We start from the raw sequence: 18,389 nt of genomic DNA, 5'->3' as shown, positions 1-18,389 counted from the left end.
CTTGGATTTAAACACGTAGCTTATTCAGTAATTTTTACTTCTTTATTGCACATAAGTCAACACCACGATAATTGAAAAAAGTTTTTGCTAACGACGTTAATTGTATCATATATTCGTGATTATGATACTCGTGAAAATAACACTTTAAGCGTGGTAGTAATCATTGCAATCGTGATAATGACATTTTTTGTAATATTCATGGTTTTAATACTCGTGAACATGATGCTCGTGAATACGAAAATCACGATCATAATAATTGTAATCATGATAAATGGAATCATGATCCCAAAACTCATGATCATGATAATTGTGATCATGATGTTCATGATCATGAAGCATATAATCATAATACTGTGATCATGAAACTCGTGATCACGATTATCATTGATCATGATAATTGTGATCATAAAACTCGTGATCATGATTCTAGTGATCATGAAACTGGAGGTGGTTCACAAGTTGCGTGCCGTGGTAGAGGATAATTGTGATTCAAAAACAAGAAATGGTGGTGCAGAAATTAAACAGAAACACGTACGGTCATATGGTGTAAACAAAATGAATTAAACAGAGACATATCGAAAAAATAATTCTAGCAACTTCAAATTTAGTTTTCAAACAGATATAGGATGGGGAAAGATGGGACACCTTTTGCAAATAGTATCCAAATATTCCGATCGTGTTTTAATCAGCTAACAACGGTCTATGCGAGTCGTGAAGATACAGTTTTTATTGGAATGTTCTCTGTTTACTACCAAGTGGGACGAAAAAATCGAATAAAAATGTGTTCCATCTTTCCAAACCCTACTATATTATACAAATACGAAACAAGTTCAATAGGTTTTTGCAAATTAAACGCCCAATTAACAACCGTTATAAATTATTTCAGCAGATTTGAGTTGACAACATGTATTAGTTACATTATGTTAATATGGGAACCACATAATGTTACGACTCCCCACAGTGTATTATATAAGATGTTTTCGTAAAGGTTGTATCAGGTTACCTAGCTGCATTTTTGCACCTATGTTTGCCAATGCATTATTCAGCACTATGACGTCATAGTTACGTCATAGCAACTACGTCAGGCTGGTTGGCATTTTTTACATTCGTCCATGTCGTTGGAGTAATACTCGACTTGAATGGTTAGCGAATGAAAATCGTACAGAGATTTTAGTCGACGGGTGGCGCGCTTGAGCACTAAATTCGGATCTGTACCTTTATCTGTAAATAAATAAAGTTAAGTTTTAACACAGTGTACTACGAAAGTCAAAGGTATAATAAGCTAATTTCAATAGTAGTTATTTAAGTACATATTAGCAAAAACCTTGTGTAGTAAAATTAATTTTATAGAAATTACAATTTTGTAAAAAAAAGTGTTAAAAACAACGCCTTAATAAAAATGAGTATTTTTTATAAATAATTCATTACTAGTTAACGTGCCAAAAATAGCAAAGAGACACGGGTTTGGTAAAACATATTTTAAATGCACTTATTTAAAGAAAAATACCTATTGCAAGATGAGCTGACATAACAGTTTGATTTAGTGTCAGCGACCAAATCCTTAAATCGTGGACAGCGGTTACACCTTCTATTTCTAACAGTTTCTCTTTTACTACAGAATATTCTACACCAACTGGAGAACCTGCAAAACAACAAACATGTTTTGTGTGAAATATATGGTAATATTTAACACGTTATAATAAAAAAATGGGTAAAAATTCTCATCAAAAACTGTTTTAGTAGGGTGGGGAAAGATGGGGACACCTGTTCATTCTAACTTCTGGTTCAATTCGGTAGCAAAAAAAGAACATTCAAAGAATTATAAAACCGTATCCTTACGACGAGGATAAATAAGTTACATTTATTCATTTATTTATTTATTCATTCATTCATCCATTAATTAATTCGATCATGCAATTATTCACTTATTCGTTTATTCATGTATCTATTCATCACTTTTGTCACTTGTTTATGTGTTCACTATTCATTCATTCTTGTATTCATTCACTCATTCATGTTATACCTTCCATAATCACTATGATGGTATCCCTTAAAATGGTGATTGTGGTGATAAGAACAAATATGGAGAATAGAAAGGTACAAATCGGATCCGCTATCTTGTACTCCGGCTGTAAAAGTACATTTTATTCGACATGGTATTATATAATATATAGTAGGTCGGGAAAAAAGAACACTTTTTCAATGTTATTTTCTTACTACTTAATGCGACGAGAAAATAGAATGAGAAGGTTTCCGATCTCCCCCACCCTACTGTATAAACTAAATCTAATAAAGTTATTCTAAAGCATTCTTTCAAAGCGACTTGAATATCATTAGTCGTTGAGACGTTTGTACACAAAATGTATTGATTTGACAGCGACAGATTGTAGATCCGAAAAAATGCTGCAACCCAGTGGTCGATAATGGGTTGTCGAAATTGTCAGCCATTCAGAAAAAACTATCACTCGCAAAGTGACATACGTGGCAACTCACAGGCAGGCACAAATTGTATGAAACAGAACAACCGTGTTATAACGACTGCCGTTGCCCCGCTACGTAAGGATAGTGCAAGTTACATTCATTATCTTAATGTATATTTAGCGTTTTACCTTGAAATAAATCACAAAAGCTGCGGTCAGAACGCCCAAGCTTTGCAAAAGATCTCCGATAACGTGAATGAAAGCAGCACGTACATTAACATTGCCAGATTCCTCATCTAAAAACATATATAAAAAGAAATCAATGAAAATTCAATAACAAAAAAGTAAAAAAAAGTCATAAATGAAAATATTTTAAAAGAAATTTTATTTTATTTCATTTAACGAGTTTTGGGAGCGCTTATATATTCTTCCGCGCTATTTATTAACGATATGACAGCCGGTCAAATTTTCAAGGTAACTGTTTGTTTAGATTAATGAATGCTTCTAAAATATGCATAAGCGGCGACGCCACCTAAATAAATAGATATAACAACGTGTAGAAAATGTAGCAGGTGACTGGCAAGATTAAAAGATAGCTTCAACTGGTTTCAAATTTTGACAAGAAGCTTAACTGCGTATATGGCGAATATTGTGGTTGGCAGGGCTTAGAATAACACGCTGCTATGAACTGCACGCATTTAAATTTGTCCAAGCTATTTTAAACTTAAAATAAATTGGTCAAATATATTTACAGTGTAGGGTAGGGAAAGACGGGACACCTTCAGCACATAATATCCAAATATCCTAACTGTGTTTTAAATAATTAACAACTGTCTATGGGAGCCGTGGGGATACGGTTTTAATCATTCTTTGAATGTTCTTTGTTTATTGCCAAATAGGACGAAAAATTAGAACGAAAAGGTGTCCCATCTTCTCCCACCCTACTACATGATTCCAGTGTTTTAATAACCTTTACTTAACTTGTTCCCCATATATTATTTTCACTCACCACTATCTTGTTATCTTTGACCTTTAAGACATTCGCGTCCATAAACTGTATGCCATATACGCTACAGTGTAAGCAAGCATCAATATTTCATAACTGGACTTTTAACCGGCACGCATGCGCCACTAACTTCTAAGTGCTAAACCAATCACCCGTATTATGAGCTACTACAGATTTTCCTAAGCCTCAAAGACAATAGTACATTCGGGTAAGAAGAAACAACTATTAAATTACCATTAGTGGAAAATACTGAACCTCATAAAAATGTGAAAAAGAAGAGATAACAACCTACAAGACTTAACTTATAAATTGTAATACTTCGCTTAATGGTGACTTGTATCCAAACAGTTTTACTGTTAGAAATCTGTCCTAAACTAATTAATCACCTAATTTGTTTTGGTTTGAAAAAAAAGAAATTTATTGTACTTTTTTTTAAAAGAAAAAAATGTTTTCTTTGCTTATACGTATCATCGCATCTAATGTACTATAACATAAACGAATTAGTTTACAAAATGTTTGCAACTCGTTACCGTGACTTGATGCATTGCTTCCTGCTTCGTGATCATGATCATTGTGATCGTGAGAATGTCCCGCATGTGAATGACCGTGAGAGTGACCATGAGTGTGAGAATGTTCGTGAAGAACTAAGCCCATTCTGTAAAAAAATGAGAATATATTATGAATGAGATTTCCTTTATTTTCGTGTGGCGGGGAAACCACGGTAGTTATAATTAACCCGGTGTTCTGTTTCATACACTTCGTGCTAGTTTACGAGTTACATTTATGTTACTTTGTAGGTGGCTGTTTTGAATGAAAAGGTGTCCCATCTTCCCCCACTCTACTAAAGGTTTAAAGCACAAATAACAATTTACTTACAAAATATTGAACCCAACAGCTAGAGAAGCTGTGATCAGCATAGTTTTTCCATTAACTTCATAATTGTTGTGAATTAATCGCATTACGGCCAGATACACAAGAACGCCAGTGACAATCCATATAGCAAGAACACTGATAAGCGCGCCAATAACCTCTGGAATAAAAAATGTTTTGAATTGATAAACAATCTATATAGAAGGGTGGGGAAAGACGGGACATTTTAAGACCAAATTCAAAATTGTGCGGATATTTTTTTTGAAAAATGCATTCAAAAAATGTTCAAAGATGCATTCAAAAAATGTTCAAAAATGCATTCAAAATGTTGACGAAACAAAAACCTGTATTTAAGTTTACTACTAACCGCTATTTAACCTTAAATAATTTTATTAAATAAAATAATTCATACCCGCTCTATGCCACCCGAATGTCATTTTCTTCGATATCGGCCGGGCGGCCATTTTCAGTGCTATGATGCTGATTAAAAAGCTACTGACGTCTGTCAAGAGATGACTGGCGTCAGTCATTATGGCAAGACTGTTCGCGAGAAAGCCGCCTGAAAAGCAATACAATGTTTAAACGTGTTTTGTAATAATAGGTAGGTAAAATCAGAAGTAGTAGTGTGGGGGAAGATTGGACACCTTTTTGTTTTATTTTCTCGTCCCATTTGGTAGTAGTCACAGAACGTTCAAAGAATTATAGAACCGTATCCTCACGACTCCCACTGACCGTTGTTAATTGTTTAAAATACGATTAGGATAGTAAGTGCTAAAGGTGTCCCGTCTTCCCCACCCTACTATATGTCTCTGAAAGTTACATCTGTTAAAATATAGAAAAACAGGGAAAGACGGGGCACCTTTAGGACGTAATATCCTGGTCGTGTTTTAAACTGTTAACAAAGGTCCCCATCTACCCCACCCTATTTACAGAAAATCAGATATGTCATTAAAAAGGTCATATGTTAACGTATATTGTACATTGACTTTTAAAATTGTACCAGCGACATACAATTGAAGGGGGAGTGCATTTTTGGCTAAAACCCCAAATCGTAACATTATACGTCCGAACAAACACGTCTGTTACGCGGTCGTGATGACAGTGTCTCGTGGGATTTTAATACAACATCAGCAATTTGTTATTCGACACAAATGGCCTTTTTGCATTGCATCACAATTAACGTGACCAGCGCGTCAAGTTTTGCACACGGCACAACACGTGTTTTCCGCCTACTGTTTCGGTGTTCAGCAGAAACTTGCTAGCCAGTACTGATTGTTTTGCACCCACAAGGAAATTAAGTAGTCTGTGCAATTAGCGGAGATTTGCACACGGACATCGATATCCGCCATTAATCTTTTTACATTAGCTTTACGGGCATCAGTTTTGTTTAGAGTGTGTGTCACTGTACATTACTATAAAATCGAGACGTGTTTCTAAATTCGAATGTCATAACTTATTATTGATTGTTAGACTGGTAAAGCAATGTTTATATTAATAGCTACCACCAACTAGTAAAGCTTGATCTTTCTTTAATAAATAAAATATTTTGACATAACTTCGTGTTAGTCCAAATTCAGAATATTCGAGAAAACAAAAATTACAAATAACTTGTGACGTCACCATCGTACCTCGCGCAACAAATGCCAGACTCGTGATTTGCTATGACGTCATACCATATTGAAAACTGCAGCAGTTTAGGCGTTCTAACTTTTAAAAATATCAAATAGCGAAGTTGTAGATAATTCTCAGTCGTTAAATAACTGCTTTTTGAAAGTTTCTGAAATCGTTAGCGACGCTATCTCAATTCAAAGCCGTCATTTCAAGCCGCAAATACAAAGCCTTCAATTTAAAGCCGCAAAAACAAGTCCGTCGATTCAAAGATGGAAAATAAAAGCCGACAGTTCAAAGTGAAAATTCACAACGGACGACAATTGCTATACGTTGGCTATACTCTAATACTCTAACCAATGTACCCCATAAGTTGTTGAATTACTTTCTTTTTTGGGGATGTGAATTTTTTTGAACTGTTTTTTTGAACTGTGAACTTGAATTAAAAACCAGTTTTTAAACTTGAATTAAACCAGTTTTTAAACAGTGGACTTGTGTTATACAAAGTTTTAAACTGTGGACTTGAATTAAACAAGTTTTTTTAAACTGTGAACTTGAATTAAACATTTTTTTAAACTGTGGACTTAAAATAAATAAGTTTTTTCGAACTGTTGATTTAAAATAAACGTTATTTAACTATGAATATGAAAATTTGAACTGTGTATTTGAATAAAATAATAACGTTTGACTGACCCACAATTTCTCCGACCATGAACAAAAAGCTGAGACCAGTAGCAATAAGCAACTTTCGCATTGCCTTTTTCCTTTTTTTGTTCTCTCGCTGGGTCTTCTCGTCCGACGAATCATGACAATGATCTGACTCTACCTCAGAGGGTGCGGACGAACCGACAGAACCTTAAAAAAATAAAAACAAACACGTTTAGGCATGACTATAACTTGTGCATTAATTGTTAGCGGTAGACAGTGCTCTTGCCTCTAACTCGGAGGTTAAGGTACAATCGCCATTGTGGGTTTATGTGTTCTATTTACCGTGATCTTCGTGATCGTGGTCATGCTCGTGAATATGTTCTTCACCGTCATGACCACCGTGGGCATTTCCTTTATGATTGTGAATTTTTCTTTTCCGAGCGCCAGAAGATTTGCTCGGCCCAGGAGCAGAGTCTTGCACATTTTGAAAACTCTGGTACGACGCCTCTGCCGAGGCATTGGCACCAGCCTTAAGGATTCCTTTTACCGGTGTCCCGTTATTGCTATAGGTAGCCAAGGTCTCAGCACAGTCCAGTTCTATCTCAGAAGTGCCGCCATAGCCACTAGCACTGCCTGCTGCGAAAAGCGGGGTTTTTGCATCACGAGATTTTTTCTGATGCGCTCGTCGAGCGAAGGAACTATTGGAAGAGATATTCGATTTTCTTGACAATGATAAACTGTCATCTGTTTCGCAATCTGCGTCGCTGCTTATCTGCTTGTGCTGTGAATGATCGTGCGGAAGATTATTTTCGTCAGATTCTGAAATATTTGAAGAGTTTCTTGAGTCTCCTGTCTTTCTATAAGAAGCTGTGTCCCTCTCATGCTCATCATGTTCGCTGCAAAGAAGCGAACGGCAATTTAAGTAATATAGTACTGTGGGGTAAGATGGGAAACCTTTAGCACATAATATCCGAATATCCTGATCGTATTTAAAAACAATCAACAACGGTCTATGGGAGTCGTCGGAATACCGTTTATAATCCTTCGAATGTTCTTTGTTTACTACTAAATGGAACGAGAAAATCGAATGAAAAGATGTCTCATGTTAACTGTATTTGAGTGTGGCAGTTAAAGGCTTAAATTCATAAATACAAATTTAATTCACCAAATATACAATTACTTAAACGTACAGTAGGGTGGGGGGGGGGAGATGGGACATGTTTTAAACTTGTTTTCTCGTCCCATTTGGTAGTAAACAAACAATGTTTACAGAATTGTATGCCGGTATAGGCCGTGACGTTAAATTAGCGTTGTTAATTGTTCAAAACACGATCAGGAAATATGGGATTTAGGTGCTATTAGAATCCTTTTCTACAGTATTGTATATAACTTTTAACAAAAACAAGCTCTCGAGTAAATGTTGCACCAATTATTGGCGTGACGTTGTTGTATAGTCACCTAAGTTACAAACAATCGATTTAATTAGACGTCTCGCTTGAAATATAACGAAAGGAATATTTATGTAATATTTTCGTTTCGTATTGGGCACATAGCGTTTATGTTACGACTGTATAGTATGAAAGCAAGTGTAGGATTTCACAGTTCGTCCATATAGACTCGGTAAGTGGTTATATTTATTTTTTGTTATGTTTTATTGGTGTAGTAGGACGGGGTAAGATGGGACATGTTTTACTCCGTTTTTTGTACCATTTGGTAGTAAACAGAAAAGATTTTTACCGACATGTATAAACGTCGTCCTGCGACTCTAAAGTGGCGTTGTTAATTGTTTAAAACACGATCAGGAAATATGGGAAATAGGTGCTAACGATATCCCATCTTACCCTATAATAATAATAATAATAAACTATACACAGAATATACCATAGTTCAATACATACCTGGTTATAACAGTGATATACGTTAAAAAATACACATTTATACACATGCATATACAACTATAATAGGTTAAATTACACTTAAATGTTAGGTACTCAGAATTACTATGACCATAAATCTATATAAACACGAATTTGAATGGGATTTGCGAATGCATTAACTATGCCATGATTTCAGACATGCTGCCTTAGCATAAGAATAGTCGATTGTTAGGATAATGTTACTCACGATGAAAGGAAATCATCTTTCAGCAACGTGATTCGTTCATTCCGCTTCTGTTTTTTAAACTTTTCATCCAAAAAGTTTTGTATATATTCAGGCTTAGCGAAACTCATTTTGTGAATCGCTAAAAATTGAAAAAGAGGAAGTATTTTAAATGTAAAAACTCGTCATAAACACGTGTAGCATACAGCATAGGCTACGATTAGAAACTATATCTCTTTTAGTACTGGGTTTCCAAAACTGTTTAGGGTTACAGTTACAGCCGCACGAAATGTACGCATTAAAAAAATAGGAAAATCGCCAAAATTGTTTAATTTATTGCTAATTAGTGAAAGTTTCCGTATTTTTTTTTGGTTTCATCTCAAATTTACACACACAAAATAATTAATTTGGTGCACTTTTACACAAACATTGCCAGGGTTGTTCAAATTATTGCTATTTATTGAAAGGTTTGCCGTACACCCTACACCCTATATAGCCTAGCGAGATACCCGTTTTCACAGTACACCAGTGTGTGAAAACCTATCAGTATATAAAAACATATTTTATAAGCCATGGCTTAACACAAGTTGAAATAATATAGAAACGCGTATCTAATTTTATGGATTATATAGTGGGTGGGGAAAGATGGGACACTTTTAGTCTACCTTCCTGGCCCATTTGGTAACAAACTTTCAAAGAATTATAAAAATTGTATCCTCACGACTTCCATAGACCGTTGTTAATTGTTTAAATCACGATCAGCATATTTGAATATTATGTGTTAAAGAGGTCTCATCTTCCCCCACCCTATACTATATGTTTTACAAGGTTTACATTCATTAGCACACAAACTGCATACAGGATTAAAACGGACACTGCCGATAACGTTGCGCAATACACCACGATCAGCAGTCATGTTTTTTAATGCTGCTAGATTGATATATTGTTATACTGGCTAGCATGTGTGTGAAACGGAAACACGCGTTAATGCCTATAATGTCTTTCAAAGTTATATTATATTATATTATTGTCATATGCGAAGACCATGTATGCATATAGTAGGGTGGGAAAGACGGACACCTTTAGCACGTAAAATCCAAATATTTTGTTCGTGTTTTAAACAATTAACAACGGTCTATGGGAGTCGTGAGGATACGGTTTTACAATTCTTTGAATGTTCTTTGTTTACTGTCAAATGGGACGAGAAAATAGAATGAAAGCTGTCCCATCTTGCGCCACCCTAAACTATTATTCGTAAATGTAATAAACACAAGTTCAACTCGTAAGATTACTGCCATAATAAATATTGATGATTAAAACATTTTTTCTCTAAATTCATTTTGAAAAACTGGACGTTTTTTTCAGAACAGTAAACTTCAATTTGTAAGACTATACACCGCCCCAATTAATATTAATGACTAAAACATTCTCTGGGCAGTCATTTAGAACAGTAAACTTTAATCTGGCTAAAACAGCATATTAAAGTACTACGGTTGACTAAAACATTGTTGCAGATACGAAGCTACTGTTTTAAATAGCAAGCAGTATGTAACATGATACTCCTACTTGTTTGTTCTTGGAACTAACACTAGATAACTCCTTTCGTATCCCTATACTCTGACACGTGGGACTAGATGCTAAAAATAACGTTATGTGTATACACCGTTCTAATAACTACTGTACATATATATATATATATATATATACACGCTTTAACAAACAGATCCCTTTAGTAACTGCGCACATTAAGTCTGTATATACAGACTTTATATGAGGCCGCTGCCGGCCTGCAAACGGGAAGTAATAGTCTCTGATAACTATCAACCCGTTGAGTGCTGGCATCTATACGTCATTTAGCTCATTATCGTTGTTATACGAGTAACGTCGATTAATCGATTGCAGCTTCGCGATGTCATCGTTGCTCCTTCGGGAAGGCAAAGCCGAGTAAGCTTTAATAAACCACCCGTATGAGTTGTCTTGGCTCATTAAACAACGGCGTTTAATCACCGAAAACCGTCGGGTGATTATTCCCCTTCATTATTTCTGTATTAAAAATGCAACGGTATTCCCGCAGGGAGGTGCCCGCCTCCTCGCATGCCGATACTGGGGATTTTAACTTTAATAACCGCGATGTATAGTAATTCCCTGAGTTTGTGTACGTCGTGGGACAGTCACCAAATGTCGCAGTGTCCATATTTGCTTGCGAACGTACGCAGGTAATTATTTCGGGTACAGTTATACGATAATGCGGTCTGCACACAGCTGTCAATAAATTGTAAGCGTAACACATGATTTCTAATTATAGAATAGTAATGACAAAAATTGCCAGCAAATTTTCGTTTTTATAAATCACAAAATTACAGCAGCGTAAATAAGCGCATTTTAATCGATCGTTTTGCAACCAAATTTTCTGAAGAATTTAAATTCGTTTTGAATTCCGAACATTGTACAGTAGGGTGTGGGAAGATGGGACACATTTTCATTTTATTTTCTCGTCCCATTTGGTAGTAAACAAATAACAAACCGTATGCTCCGAATACACCGCTGTTAATTCTTTAAAACACGATTCGGATATTTGGATATTACGTACTCAAGGTGTCCCATCTTACCCCAAACTATATATATCTAAACAATAAATTTGAGTGAATTTTTATTCATTTTCCACCTAAAACGTCGTAGGGCTAAATTTTTCGCGGTAAAATTCTTTCAATACTTATAATACCGCATTATCGCTTACTTTAATCTCAAATTACTATAATTAACTTTATAATTATATACACAACCTAAATGAGCACTATTATTATTACCCCAAACTTGTAGTAACTAAACTGAATGGCAAAACTAAATGTACAACTTGTCACACCTTGGCAGTAAAACTTAAATCAGCTTTCATTCAGGTTTTGCTTGTTAAATTTTCCGGGTGGTAACTCAGACGCCGCACTAGAAAAGCTTTTCTTGCCGATTAATTTGAGCGCCTCTGGCATTACTAAGTTCGTCTGCAACAGTGCCGTGTGCAAACTTCCTCAGGCCTTCAATCAAATGGCCGAATTCCCTTTTCTCGTAAATCGGATTTTCGAAATGTAACTTCATGAATGAAGTAGGACAACAATGGTCAATTCAAAGAGCTTTTCGGCTTAACGACGTTTATTGCCGCCTAGATTTGCTGTTAAGTACTAGCAGTCTATATAGGTGTAGCGATCACGCTAGTTTTTTCTAATTAAATGTAAATACGTTTTAACTGTAAGCGTGTTTAACAACTGTTGTTTTGGCGCTATATCCTGTCTTTTTGTTTTAAAATGTTTCTAAATCTTCGCTACCGTAATCGAAGAGACAAATAAAGTCATTATTATTACAGCCAATAAAGTGTAATCTAACTTAATTCGTAATTTATGGTAAACAAGAAACGTTTCACTTTATTTTCAAGGCGTAATACAATAGTAATTAGACTAGAACCTCAATTCACATTGGTGCTACAAGTGTAGTAGGGTGGGGTAAGATGGAACATGTTTTCATTCTTTTTTTCTCGTCTCATTTGGTACTAAACAAATCATATTTATGGAAATAAAAAACAGTAGCCTCTAGACTCTAAAAGAGCGTTGTTAATTGTTTAAACAAGATCATGAAATATGGGATTCAGGTGCCAACGGTATCCCATCTTACCCCACAGTACTATGTTTAGGCTTAAAATAAAAAAATAAAAATTGGCGAAAATTTGAGATAAACGATACAAAAATAAATATATAATACAAATAAAACAGGAGGTTTTATGTACCACTTTCATCTATACTTTGGATACATTATATAAAGTACGTTATTATTTGATTCAGTAATTAATATATAAAACACAATTTCTTTATAGACTATTCCGTTTAAAAAAAAATGTAGGCACAATTTTTTTAATTTTTTTGTTTACAACTGTTTTCAAAATTTGTGTTTACATTTGTTTTTGAAAACTTCACAATTGTTTTCAAAATTTATGGGAACGCAAAACTTTATTTTTTACGGTTTATTTTTTGAGTCTTTTTGTTGAGCGTTTTTGATCGTTTTAGATTTTTTTAACATTTCAACTAATCCTTTAAACACTGACGAGCTTGAGTTCGACGTATCTTTTATTGGCTTGCCTTTGTCTGACCTCTCCCGCTTGATCAAATGAGTATGCTCACTGTTGCCCCCCTGTGACGGTGAAGATTTTAAAGCTTTTCCGCTACCTGGCGCATCTTCTACGTCCGTTATAGAGTTCACGTCATTGGAGTCAATTGAAACTGACTCGTCAGATTTTGTAGATGCAGACTCTAGACCGCTGTCACCTGTAGCCGCTCGCTGTTTTTCTAGTTCCTTGTTTTTGTGGTCATTTCTGTTAAAAAATTGTGGTCATTTCAATTAAAAAACAATTGTGGTCATTTCTTTTGAAAAAAAAATTTGAGGTTATTTGTTACACTACCGCAGTGGGTTTTGAATAGTCTCTCGACTAGTAGGTACCAAGTTCGAAACCTGATCCTGCTACCATTGCGGCATATGTCCGTTTTAATACAGTTAGCATTAACTGTACTAGTCTAGTAATCACTATTGATTTGAAAATAAATAAACACGCCTGCTACTATTTCTAAAGTTGCCCCGTCATGCTAGAATAAATAAAAACACCTGTTTATTTAATAAACTTAGAAATAGAAATGTAAATAATGCTATTTTATAAATGCAAATTGTAATTTCTACGTTTTCCCTCTCAAAAAAGGCAATAAAAATAGAATATTTACAAGAAGTAGAATATTTACAGAATAAAAATAGAATATTTACAATAGAATATTTACAAGATTATAATATATAGTCTCAAGACCCTAAAACAGCGTTGTTAATTGTTCAAAACACGACCAAGAAATATGGAATATTATGTGCCAACATTATCCCATATTACCCCACTTTACTATATATATCAATTAAATACTTACTGATGGGAAATAATATAAACGCCAGCAAATGAAAGCAAACATCCAAATATGAACATAAACACTCGATCAAAAGCAACACCCTCGAATTCTTTGTAGAAAATAGCTCCCGCTAGTACAGCACTCACAGTAAAAAACATAAAATTTACTGGCACAACGTCAGATACATCATACAGTTGCATAGCCTGGAGAATTTTAATTTTACTTAATTTATTAAAACGTTACCATAAATCGCACACTTCATGCACGATTACGGGTTACTACGTTTGTAACTTTGTGGGTGATTGGTTTTTCTGTATTTTTTTTGCTTTACCTATTCTTAAAAAAATATTATCTATAAATGAATGTAACTTGCTTTATCCTCGCGTGGTGGGGCAGCAACAGTCGTTGCAATACGGTTTTTCTGTTTCATGCACCTCTTATCCGGTTAGGAGTTCCCATCACTTACGTAACCAATTTTAATTAGGCAGTAAACAAAGAATTTTTACAGAATTATATAGCCGTTTTCCGCGACTTCAAAGGCCATCAGGAAACGTGGGTTTTAGGTGCTAAAACTCTGTCCTACAGTAGGCTACTAAATGCTAAAGTGCCGACTTACCCTGTTAAGTAATCGTATTTGAGTAGCTGTAGTAATTGGTAGTATAACCAAGCACACCCAGAATACAACGTTCATTATCTGTAACTTGTTTTGGAAAATAGATTCAGATATCATTGTAGAAATAGCTTTCGATGCAATCACAGTTACAGAAGCGATAATACCAACTAATAGAAGTAAAATAACCAAATGCTCGTTCTTTCTCACGTACCTGTTGATTAAAAAAATCGATTTGTAATAATATGTATTCGGCATGCGCCACTCTTTTATAAAAAGAGATATAAAACGGAACTAGGAAACTTTTTTATTCTGTTTTCTCGTCCCATTTGGTAACAAACAACGAATATTTAAAGAATTTTAAAACTGTATCCTCATGACTCCCATGGACCGTTAATATTGTTTGTTTAAAACACGATCAGGATATTTGGACATTATATGTGCCGTCTACCCTATATTCTCTATTAGTCTACTATATAGTGTTGCAGGGTAAGATGGGATACCGTTAAAGCACCCAAATCTCATAGTTCCTGATCGTGTTTTATACAATTAACAACGCTTTTTTTTAGAGTCGTGAGGATACGATTATATAATCCTGTAATCATTCTTTGTTTACCACCAAACGGGACAAGAAAATAAACACATGTCCTATCTTACCCCACAATACAGCAATTTCTATTATACCCAAATGTTTATGCTAGTTTAAATAGTAAGAGTAAAATACTTACTTAATAAAAAGTAGAACGATCAGTACAATTGCTTCGATTCCAATATAAAATAGAAACGTCCAGGCTTTTAGATATTCCATGATTTGTTCCGAAGATAAAGTTGGTCGAGTTTTGGCGGAAAATGAAATTAGAGTTAGGGAACCCATCTAGGTAACGAGAAACATGGTTAATATTTGTTAATCAATATGGTTATATTTTGAGTGATTTTTTAATGTTTTTTTTTTCATTTTTAATCAAACGATAGTGTTTGTAAAAATGTTTACACAATTTAATAGTTGAAATTACAATTGTGGGTGTATGTGTCTTTGTGCGAGGTGTTTACCAGCAAATATTACAACCCAGTGGTTACCAACGGGTGTCTTAATTGTCAGCTATATATAATCATACATGATAAAACAATTACCTACAAAGTTACATACGTGGTAACTCGTAAAGCGAGGACGAGGTGTATAAAACAAAACAAATTCATTTACTTAACAAGACGAAGTTAAAATTCATTAAATAAAAAGTTATGTTAATTTACTGAACTCACCAAAACTAAAGTGACTCCCATCATACTAGAAGTGGTAAGCGGCTCTCTCAGAAACACAACAGCAATAACAGCATTAGCTAGAACTGCCACGCTCCCCAGTGGGGCTACAAGAGACGCAGGCGCGAACCCATAAGCCATGAAGTTTCCCAACTCTCCTAAAACCATCAGAAGCATGCCCGTCCACCACCATTTGTCCATACAGTATTTTGCTTGACTGTGGTGACCCAACCTTAGGATAAAACGAAAAAGGATAAGCAACTATGGTGTGTGCGACACTTTGGTACACATCAAACAATGGAAGTTACGTTTTTGTTTAAAACAGAGATCAATGACAGAAATAAAGCTGACGTATATAGTACTGTGGGGGAAATATGGAACACTTTTAGCATCTAATATTTAAATATCCTGATCAAGTTTTAAACAATAAACAACGGTTTATGGAAGTCGTGAGGATACGGTTTTATAATTCGTCGAATGTTCGTTGCTTACTACCAAATGGAATAAAAAGGTGTCCCATTTATAAAACCGTATCCTCACGACTTCCATGGACCGTTGTTAATAATGTAAAACACGATCAGAATGTTTAGATATTATGTGCTAAAGGTGCCCCGTCTTCCCCCAACCTACTATATAATATATAACATCATTCTTTCTATCTTTTTAAAAACGATAGCGCGAAGATCCTATTACTTAACAAACGTAAAAAAATAGAATAAAAAACAAAACGACAGTCGTTAAAACACGTTATATATATGTGTGTGTGTGTGTGTGTGTGTGTGTGTGTGTGTGTGTGTGTGTGTGTGTGTGTGTGTGTGTGTGTGTATAAAGTGTGAAAGAGAGCTATTGCACCAAAATATATTACCTGTTATGTGCTTTCTTTTGAACGCTTAACGAAACACTTATTAGTAGATTTCCCGATATTGCTAGAGTCATGCCTATAACATGGTGCGCCATTCCTTTTTGGGACATAATAGCTGCAGTTCCGTTTGTTGCATTATATGAAGTTGAAACATTATGCGTGAAAGCAGCCGGCGTGGTTCCTGGTAGAGCCAGCGTTGTCACGTTGCTATCCATTCACAATACACTACTGTTACTGTTAATTTAAATCCTAACGCATGAAGTAAAGATTTCTTATTCCATTAACTGCCGAAATAAAATAGTTATAGTGATGTGGGGAAGATAGGACACTTTTTCATTCTATTTCTCGTTCCATTTGGTAGTAAACAAAAAACATTCAAAGAATTATAAAATCGTATCCTCACGACTCTTATAGACCGTTGTTAAATGTTTAAGGATATTTGGATGCTATGTGCCAGAGGTGTCTTACCTTACCCCACAATACCATATTGCATAACAATGTGATTAACAATTGCTCGAAATGAGTAATTTTCTTTTACTTGTGACCAGACTAAATTACGCGCTCTCACAAAACACCTCGCCAAAATTTGAGCAGCGTATTTCATATAAAGTACTGTGGGATAAGATAGTAGTATTCTGTTAGCACATAAATTTCATATTTTCTAGTCCTGTTTTGAACAGTTACCAACGCTCTTTCAGAGTCACAGCGTTACAGTTACAATTCTTTGAATGTTTTTGTTTACCACTAAATGGGGCAAGAAATTCGAATGAAAACATAGAACGTCTTCCCCTACTATACGTGAAATAATGTTAAAAAGCTATATCGGCGACGCATTTATATAATTATGGAGCAACTAACTGTACCTAAACGACTAACCAGTCACAATATCTAGAATACAAATCACACAAACAGCTAGAAATAAAACAATGCGTATCAGCAGCAGTTCGACGTTCCTGTTATTGTGTTTTAAATCGCACAGCTGAAAACATCATGCGCCTGTAAGCTCTTGCGGTATTAAAGCTGTTTAAGTATTATGTGCTTAATGTCTTATTCTTGGTTTTTAATTTCCGTTATAATTATAAACTGCGTTAACTAATAGTTTAATAATGTTATGTTATGTACGGCGAGGCAGAATACTAAACTAACTGTAATAAATTCCGCGAAATTGACGTTGATTTGGTGCTTATAGAGTTAAACGATTCTTTTGTGAAGAAATACAGTAAGGATCTGGTGCTACGAAAACGAAACATATAGACAAAAATCAAGTCTAACCATTTGTATAATATAGATACACGTTTCGACTAAATGGCATCGCCGTCTTTTCTCTACAACAGTAGAAATATACATTAACTTTAGTTATGTTAGATACACTGTACTCACTAAAACGTATAATGTACTCCAACGAGGCGATATTTCTGCAACTTTCATTTCAATTCTGGCAATACTTATTTTGCAACTTGGCTAATACATATTAAATCTAGTCCTCTTAGCTAAACTGTCCTACTAACTGAAACGTATATTGTCCCCCAAAACGAGGCAAAATTTCTGCAATTTTCTCTTATTTTAACTTCGGCAGTAATCATTTACACATAAATTTAGTTATGTTAGATACACTGTACTATCTGAAACGTATATTGTACCTAAGTACTAATGGTGCGGTAGCTTGTACATCGACCCTTGCTACAACCAGTCGACTGTATTGTGCGATGCGACAACACCGGATATAATTCGCTGAACAGCAGTTTGCCTATGCGAACAGTTTGTATAAAAAGCAGCGAAGCCAGAATGATTCACGACTCAAACCCTAAACATCCTTTCGTTTCTGTGCAACTAAGCATGGTAAAATCGTATGCGGTTTTTGTATGTAAAAAACATTGTACAAAATACGACAATGTGATTAGATTAACTGTTATAAAATAAAGTACTGGTCGATTCTTAAAACAGCAGTCCTCTCGCATCTTTCTGCTGCTTTTCGTAACGTTTACATAGCTGTAACGTTCCAGCGTCACATCATGTATAGATGTATGAGTAAATTCTGTATGAATAATTGTAAACAACGAAATATGATATACTCTACAGGTGT

The 18,389-nt window shown here is 34.9% G+C and overlaps 2 protein-coding genes across 2 annotated transcripts; both read right to left on the bottom strand.

Moving 5' to 3' along the window:
• Window positions 1-20: 20 nt before the first annotated feature.
• Window positions 21-8,794, bottom strand: LOC149734181 (proton-coupled zinc antiporter SLC30A2-like). Its single transcript, XM_089881446.1, has 10 exons — window positions 8,677-8,794; window positions 6,895-7,448; window positions 6,598-6,759; window positions 4,709-4,855; window positions 4,303-4,456; window positions 3,957-4,081; window positions 2,610-2,716; window positions 2,024-2,129; window positions 1,508-1,642; window positions 21-1,221 (listed from the first exon to the last, which is right to left on the bottom strand). Exons 1-10 carry the CDS (start codon window positions 8,781-8,783, stop codon window positions 1,082-1,084), a joined length of 1,737 nt encoding a protein of 578 aa, XP_089737572.1. The 5' UTR covers window positions 8,784-8,794; the 3' UTR covers window positions 21-1,081.
• A 3,244-nt stretch (window positions 8,795-12,038) lies between these two features.
• LOC149734180 (NIPA-like protein 2) lies at window positions 12,039-18,387 on the bottom strand. Its single transcript, XM_089881456.1, has 6 exons — window positions 16,310-18,387; window positions 15,448-15,676; window positions 14,916-15,061; window positions 14,194-14,401; window positions 13,599-13,780; window positions 12,039-13,006 (listed from the first exon to the last, which is right to left on the bottom strand). The coding sequence occupies exons 1-6, from the start codon at window positions 16,519-16,521 to the stop codon at window positions 12,652-12,654; spliced, it is 1,332 nt and encodes a 443-aa protein (XP_089737582.1). The 5' UTR covers window positions 16,522-18,387; the 3' UTR covers window positions 12,039-12,651.
• Window positions 18,388-18,389: the final 2 nt, after the last annotated feature.

This window comes from Ciona robusta, chromosome 7 (genome assembly GCF_009617815.1).
Source record: "Ciona robusta chromosome 7, ASM961781v2".
Taxonomy (NCBI): Eukaryota; Metazoa; Chordata; class Ascidiacea; order Phlebobranchia; family Cionidae; genus Ciona; species Ciona robusta.
The sequence above is the reverse complement of the archived record's forward strand: the minus strand, read 5'-3'. Positions and strand labels throughout refer to the sequence as shown.